Source organism: Neomonachus schauinslandi, chromosome 12 (genome assembly GCF_002201575.2).
Source record: "Neomonachus schauinslandi chromosome 12, ASM220157v2, whole genome shotgun sequence".
NCBI lineage: Eukaryota > Metazoa > Chordata > Mammalia > Carnivora > Phocidae > Neomonachus > Neomonachus schauinslandi.
In genome coordinates, this window is record NC_058414.1 from 99,391,800 (window position 1) to 99,399,848 (window position 8,049).

Genomic DNA, 8,049 nt, shown 5'->3' on the forward strand with positions numbered 1-8,049 from the left:
ATGACCTGAGCCGAAGGCAGTCGCTTAACCGACTGAGCCACCCAGGCGCCCTATTTATTTATTATTTTATTTATTTATTTGAGAGAGAGTGCGAGCGGGGGGTGGGGTGCAGGGGCAGAGGGAGAAGCAGACTCCCTGCTATGAGCCCAGGGATCATGACCTGAGCTGAAGGCAGACGCTTCACTGGCTGAACCACACAAGCGTCCCTCCACTGACTTCTTCACAGTCAGGAGGAAGCCAGGAAAACAGTGGAGGCAGATTTTCAGTGTGCTGAGAGAAAATAACAGCTAGCCTGAAATCCTGCACTCAGGGAAAATAGCCGTCAAAAATGAGAGCAAAGTACACACATTTCAGGGGCGCCTGGGTGGCTCAGCGGGTTCAGCATCTGACTTCGGCTCAGGTCGTGAACCTGGGTGTCGTTACAAATGTCAGCCATAATAGGGAATTCCCTATATGTAGTGATCCTTGTAACCCCAATAAGGAATATCTAAGTAATGGCTTGGGGGCTTAATAGTACTTAAAATTTCGATTTGGATCATATTTTACATCAATCTCTGCTCTCACTCCCACACTTAAATAAAGAATGATACAAACCTTCTGGCTGGGCTTACGCTTAGTAACAGACTATAATCCTACCCTTTCTCTCTTTAAATCACTTCGGAATCACAGACATGTGTTTACACCCTGCCTGTTCTTTTGACTTGCTTTTTTTGCCTATCTCACCCAAGGGCTGAGTCGTCCTTGTTGTTTGGGTTATATTGTTCTAGAATGTTCTTTATCCTCACTCCTAGTGCACAGTTTATTCCATTGCCCTGTCTCCTGTTTAGGAGTAGTTACCCTGTGCCTGTATGCACAAGGCCGACCACATACTATCCTCAGAGATATTTATGTCTTCTATTTTCTCTCTTTGGAATTGTTAGCAGTTTGTATAATTACTCAAGTGTTACGCAACTTGAAATAAAGTCTCAGTTAGGGGGTGTAATTGTAAATTGGCACCTCTTTCATAACGGAATCCATGTCTCTAGGGAACTGGGATCCATGCTGCTCACCACCGCCCCATAGTCTCACAGTTTACATTTTCATGACAGATAGTGTCAGATGTCAAGGATTAGCCTATTGCAAATGGTCTGAGCACCATCTCGCAGGGTGACTCTGGACCCGTCTCATTAGTTAAAAGCAGATCAGTTACCCTCACTTGCTTCAAGCAGATGAGACCTTGGAAATTGCAGCTGTCTCTCCCCCAGTCACTGGGAGGGAGGAGAGGAGGAAGGGCTGCTTATGCTGATACAGGCCTAAAGCTCTAGGGGCAGGTGTTGGGCTGGAAGGCCTGATGTGCTGAGACGTGGGGTCCGGGACCGCAGGCTTTTCGGAATAGCTGGCAGCCTCTGGTTTCAACTCAGCGGTTTTTCCAGAATGTCACAGCATAACCCATATTTTATCCCTCACGGCAGAGTGTTTGCATGGCTGAATAAGGTAGCTACTAGGCAGATGTGGCTATTTAACTTTAAATTAATTCAGATGGGGTGCCTGGCTGATTCCATCAGTGGAGCTTGCAACTCTTGATCTTGGGGTCACGCGTTTGAGCTCCCCGTTGGGTGTAGAGATTACTTAAAAATAGAATCTTTAAAAATATTAATACAAATGAAGTAAAATTAAGAATTCGGTTCTGCAATCACACTTACATCACATTTCATGTGTCAACAGCCCTTGTGGTTAATGGCTACCCTATTGGACTGCACGAATCAAATCCATCATTGAGAAAGTTCTGTTTGCGGGGCTAGATGCTGAAGTGGGCAGGTCTCTTACACAAAGATGTTTCAGCAGCTCCTCCCCTCACTTCCTCTCTCCTTTTTCTCAACACTGTGGTATAGCATTGCCTTAAAGTTAGAGAAGGGAGCAGGACCCAGATTTTCTAGGTAAGAGAAAAGGGGTATTTGGGGGAGGGGACAGAGGGTAACGTGATTTGGTGGAGAGAGGACCTCTCCCCTGGGTGTATATCTTAAACCTACCGGCATACTTGTTCTCAGAAAGTGTATTTCTTGTTGGTTCCTATTTCCTGTATTTGCTGATGTTAAGCCGTAAATTTGGTGGTGGTTGTTTTTTTTTTAAGATCTTATTTATTTGGGAGAGAGAGAGTGAGCTCATGTGGGCTCGTGAGAGAGCACCAATGGGGGGGAGGGGCACAAATAGAGAAGCTGGTTCCCCGCTGAGCAGGGAGCCCAATGTGAGGCTGGATCCTAGGACCCTGGATCATGACCTGACCGAAGGCAGCCTCTTAACCAACTGAGCCCCCCAGGTGCCCTGTTTTTATGTTTTGTTATTGTTTTGTTTCATGTTGTTTTTTTTTTGTTTTTTAGAGAAGGAGGGGGCAAGTAGAGACAGAGGGAGAAGGAGAAAGAGAATCAGAACACTAAACAGCCTCCATGTCCAGCGTGGAGCCCAACTGGGCCCTGAGGTTATGACCTGAGCCAAAATCAAGAGTAGGCCACCTAGCCGACTGAGCCCCCCAGGGACCCCTGGATACTTGCTCCTCAGGTGGTGGGAGAACTCAGCCACTAGGGCAGTCCTCTGTTTTCACATCTAAACTGGGAGAAACAGCACAGCATTGCAGAATGAAGAGAGGGCCCAGGGGCATCTCAGTGGCTCGGTCTGTTGAGTGTCTGAGTCTTGACTAGGGCTCGGGTCATGATCTCAGGGTCCTGAGTTTAGCCCCGCATCGAGATCTGGGCTGGGCATGAAGCCTGCTTAAGATTCTCTCTCCCTTCCCCTCTGTACCTCCCCCAGCTCACTTAAGAAAGATCTTTAAAAAGAGAGAGAAAGAGAGAGAGAGAGAGAAAGCCCACATGCTGGAACAAGGACCTTAAGAAACACCCAAAAACCTTTTGTTTTCCTATTTCTGTTATCCTACTTACTCCCTAACACCCATCACCAACATCAACTTTGTGGCCAAAGCTGAGTTTAAAAAAGTCTGTGATTTCTCTTCTCAGTTTACAAGAAGCTGTTTCCTACTCCCTATCCATTAGGGATAAAGAAATAACTCTTCCTACAAAAGGAGTGTCTGTCTTTCTAATAATGTTTTAAATGTTTTTGGATGGCTTCTTATCAGATGAACCTGTCCTTAACAACTAGTATTTTCAGCCTGTCCTAGCTCCAGTAAGAGTTCTTTGTTAGGAAACAAAATTCAACCAAGTAAATTGGAAGATCCAATTGATTTTATTGAGCATTCATGAAGCAGGCAGCATCCCACCCTGCAAGTAGAGGGGCCCTCCCCTGAGCCACACAGAAGAAAGGCATAAAGGCACAGAGAGGACATTTAAAAAGAAGAAGAAGAAAGGAATTTATTAGCAAGGAAAGCGTTGTTTAGGCACACTGGTTTCCTGGGGGGGGGGGGTCTGGGGTCTGTCAGTAAATCCCTAGGATTGCTGGGGAAGGGTGCCCAGAAGCAGTACCAACAAAGCCCTCCAAGCATTTGCTTGTATAGAGAAAAAGGAACAATCTGAAGATGAGCCAATCTGGAGAGTGGAAAAGCTTTGGGAAATATGGGAGGAGAAAGCAAGCAGCAAGTTTACAGGGAAAAGCAATTGCTGGCCGGGGGAGGCTGAGGTTTCCACTTACTTTCCGTGTCCCTAAAATGACTAGTTGTGTTCCTTTCTGTGCAGGAGTTCCCGCTACAATGTCAGCCACAAAGGGTGGTGCATGCTCCAGCAAACCTGGGAGCCTTGGTGAGAGGGTGTTGGGGGGGGGGTCCCCTGTGCGGCAGGGCGGGGGGAGGAAGGAGAGCTAGCAGGGGGTTCTCCTGAGCTGTCAGCCAGCCCTCATCCTTGCTGGAGCAAAATATCCAACCCCCATATCTGATTTCCTCTCCATTTACTTCCTCTGGACCCCCTGCACTTTCTCCTGCTACAGGGCCTTTCAGTGTCTCTTCCCCTGACTTGCTGCTCCCTCTCACTAGGCCTACAGATGCCCTAAGGATGTCCCCAGGTTGGAGTCTTCCATTGTCCTGCTAACTGAATAATCATCTGAACTCCCATCCACATTTTTTCCTTAGATAATCCTCACCATCCTGTATTCAGTGTTCTTGGTTTCTGGAAATCTCCTTCTCTCACCCCAGGATTCTGGTGATCAGATGTGAGAAACTGCATCAGGGATGGTTTTGCTAATGCTCAGAAGGTGATGGGGATGATACCTACAGATTTTGTGGAAGGCAGAGTTGGGGGTTCTGCAATATCTCTCCTCTGTTTGCTATTTTTAAAAGAATATTCCAATTTACAGAGTAGACAGAAGGGGACAAAATGGAAGCAGAGAGACCAACTGGCAGCCTCCTTGGGAGGCATGGATGCTGATGGTAGCTTGAGCTGGTGTGCTGGGCTTCACAGTGGAGAGAAGCAGACAGATTTGCAGGTGGAGCCAAGAGAGGTTGCTGATGGGCTGGATGGGGAAAGGAAAGGAAAGAGAAGAATCAAGAGCAATGCCTAGATTTTTGGTCTGGGCAACTGGGTAAATGGCGATACCCTCTCTGAGAAATAAAATGGAGTTGTAATAGTGTCTAGAGTTGTGAGTGTGGTAATGTATGCATCACCTTCAAGCCGAAATGGATGGTTGTAATACAGGATTCCTCACGCAGGAACCAGACTCACTCAAGGGCTGGGCCAGCAGGGTCTGCCTTCTCGCAGAAACAGGCTCCCAAATGAGATTGCCCATTGTCTTCCATCCTGCGGGTCCCGGTTCTATGCTTAACAAATCCTGAAGCCCAGGACCCTATAGACACAGGAAGGAGATATGCAGAGAAATACTGAAGACAAATGCAAAAGAGCTGTATGGATGATTTGGTGTTTCACTCAATGCCCTGTTATTCTGAGAACAGGGTTTCTATTGCTAAGCTGTGCCGTGCTGGGATTAGCTGTCCACTTCCCTAGGAAGGAGAATGTGCTTCATCTAGTGGAACTAAGAAAGGATAACTCCACTGGCACTAACCTGTATGGGTTTCTTTCTTTCATTTTTTATCTATCAAGGGATTTTATAGTCACTTCAGCTAACTGTCACTATTTTCTGGCTATCATTCTTTAATGTATTAATTTCGAATGTAAAAAAAGTCACTAGATTCGAAGCTAAGGTCTTTAACTTGAAATGGAGGAATTTTGTCCTCTCTCGGGTCACAATCCCTAACAAGTTGGTCCCACACAGGAACTAGAAAGGGACGCTTTGTCTTTCTGCCCAGGCATCCCTATTGTACCCTGCCAGGATGGGATGGGTTGTAGAACCCCCCTACCTGGCTTCTTAATGGGAAGAGGAACAGTTCCATTTTGACTACAAACTGGGGGAGGAGCGCCCACAGAGACATCCCAAGGTCAGATTTCGAGTTACTTCCTGCATTGCTCCTATGGGGAAGAGCTACCTGCAGCAGCTCAGAATTCTCTTCTTGAGCTATTTTGTTTCCTCTTCTGTGGGCTACTTAGCTACAAAAGGTAAGAGTAAGAAGCTCCACGGAATCCAGGAAAGTCCTTGGGCCTTCCCCACGTGCGGCAAGAGGAACATCAGGCTTTCTGTAGAAAGGCCTTCTGTAGCGTTCCTGTGAGTGCAGAAGTCGCTCACGGGAGGGGAGCCTAGGGCAAGAGAGGAGGAGTGTGTGAGTGGAACAGGAGCCCTGCTGGGGAAAGGGCCAGAGGTCCATCCTAATGCCCTGGCTTTTGTTTCCTGATGTCCCAGGGCTTGGAACCCAAGACCACAGAGATGCACAACTGAGACTTGTCTTAGTGGGTAAGACTGGAGCAGGAAAAAGTGCAACGGGCAACAGCATCCTTGGAGAGAAAGTGTTTCTTTCCAGCCTTGCAGCAAAATCAGTCACCAAGGTCTGTAAGAAAGGGGGCAGCCGGTGGCAAGGGAGAGAACTTGTCGTCGTGGATACGCCTGGCATTTTCGACCCGGAGGTACGGGATGCTGACACTGGCAAGGAGATCGCTCACTGCATCCTCCTGACCTCCCCTGGGCCTCATGCTCTGCTCCTGGTGGTCTCGCTGGGCCGGTACACGCAGGAAGAGTTCAAGTCCACGAAGAAGGTTCTGGAAATGTTTGGAACCCAAGCTAGGAGATACATGATTCTCTTATTCACCCGGAAAGATGAGTTGGAGGGCATGAGTTTCCATAAATTCTTAGAGGACGCTCCAGACAGCATGCGAGAGCTGGTGGATGAGTTTGGGGATCGCTACTGCCTGTTCAACAATCGGGCGACAGGAGCTGAGCAGGAGGCCCAGAGAACGCAGCTGCTGGCCCTGGTCCAGCGCGTCGTGGTGGAGAACAAAGGAAAGTGCTTCACCAATAAGATGTACCAAAAGGCCGAAGAGGAGATTCAGAAACAAGTCCAAGTGACACAAGATTTTTACAGAGCAGAGCTAGAGAGACGGATAGTGCAGATCAGAGAGGAGTTCGAAGAGAAAATCAGAAAGCTGGAGGACAAACTGGAGCAGCAGAAACAAAAGGAAGAAATGGAGCGAGAATTAGCAGAGAAGGAGGCTCTCTATGCTCTAAAGCAGCAAAATGCCAGAGATGAAGTTGAGAGTCAAGGTGGGATACTTGACTTAATCATGCAAGCATTGCAGATTGCTCAATTTGTTTTCTTACTTCTGTTTAAGGAAGATTAAACGGAATGCAAAGATCTATTTCCTGCATGTTTTCTGGTGGTCCTGCCCCCACAACTCATTCACCAAAGTCAGAGCGCTCTCAGCTGCGTCTCCCAGGCTCTCCCAACTAAGCGATGTAATAAAGTTCACTGTTAGTGATCGGCAGAGGTTTGGTTGACTTAACAGGGGAGGGACAAATTGTCAGTTTGTGGAACTCCAAAGCAGAAAGTATGGATGCTCTCTACCTTGTGAATTCTTCAAAGAAGATGACCCCAAACTTTCTCTTTTGCTCCCTAGTAAAAGTTTCTCCTCTAGATTCTTCCTAGATTGCTGGATCATCTGCCTCTGTGACGTCTACTCCCTTATTTTCGCCTTTAGGACACAGTGATCACCTCACCCATATGGTTTGTTAGACAGATTGGTTTTGTGTTGGGTAATCTATAGATGGAGAGACTTATAGAATTCTTTCCAGATGATTGGAAATTTGTTTAATTACATTTTTACAGAAGGACTCAAATTGTTCCTTATCAGCTGCCCATTGAAGAACAAAGAGTCGTCTGGAAAAGAGATCTCTCGGAACTCAACTAAGTGAAATGCCAGAGAGAGTGGACAACAGACAGAGATTCAGCACATAAGGGAACAACGTTTGCTGTGTTCAGACACATCTATAGCAGCTCTTTGACCCAATTCAGTGTAATATATTTGCTGAATTAACCAGTTCTCTCCTTTTCTTGTGAAACTCACTGTTGCTACCACACCTTGATTACTTACTGCTTTGACGGTCATCCGCACACTACCACCCCCCACCCAGTTGAATTGCTTGCTTCTTGTTACTATAATAAAACTTTTCTGTTCTCTCATACTTTTACAGAATTGGAGTCCACTTTTTCTTGGAAAATACCACTCCTCCTTTTTCTAAGAACACAGTGAAGAGTTTCACTTTTTGGGTAAAAGTTCAATATGATTTGGGAGCTAGTCTTGGTCAACCCTCAAGACATCTTTCCTCCTTTCTCCTGGAAGATTCCAGCCACATTCTCAACCCCTCTGCCAGTCAAACACCACATTCTCCTTGGATTGATTCATTCTGCACTGATAGAAATCATGTGTAACCAAGGTTTCAGAGACCTTTTTGGTTTTCCCAGTGCAAAAATTCCCCTTTAAGATATGAATAACAGTAGGAGGTGTCTGTATCCCTTTTCCACTGGGTACTTCTCACCTAATCATTTCTAGGGCTTCCCAAAGCACATTCCCATGTTCTACGAACATGTCCTGGTGGTCATATGTGACTTGTGCCAACTCCCCTTGCTCTGCCATCTTGAAATTGGCTTCTCCACGCTCTAAGCCATTTTGCCCCAAGGGACATATACGTCTCCCTTATTTTCCCAAAACAAATATGATGTAGACTGTACATTTAAAAAAAAGATTTTATTTA

At 46.5% G+C, this 8,049-nt stretch overlaps 1 protein-coding gene across 1 annotated transcript; it reads left to right on the forward strand.

Moving 5' to 3' along the window:
• The first annotated feature begins 1,855 nt into the window (after window positions 1-1,855).
• GIMAP4 (GTPase, IMAP family member 4) lies at window positions 1,856-7,468 on the forward strand. Its single transcript, XM_044919909.1, has 3 exons — window positions 1,856-1,916; window positions 3,660-3,722; window positions 5,707-7,468. Exons 2-3 carry the CDS (start codon window positions 3,674-3,676, stop codon window positions 6,636-6,638), a joined length of 981 nt encoding a protein of 326 aa, XP_044775844.1. The 5' UTR covers window positions 1,856-1,916; window positions 3,660-3,673; the 3' UTR covers window positions 6,639-7,468.
• The last annotated feature ends 581 nt before the right edge of the window (window positions 7,469-8,049 follow it).

Bases quoted from the DNA above. Each gene is read 5' to 3' on its own strand.
- GIMAP4 (XM_044919909.1), top strand. From the start codon at position 3,674: ATGTCAGCCACAAAGGGTGGTGCATGCTCCAGCAAACCTGGGAGCCTT. The intron at 3,723-5,706 runs GTGAGAGGGTGT...CTGATGTCCCAG, and splicing joins CAGCAAACCTGGGAGCCTTG to GGCTTGGAACCCAAGACCAC.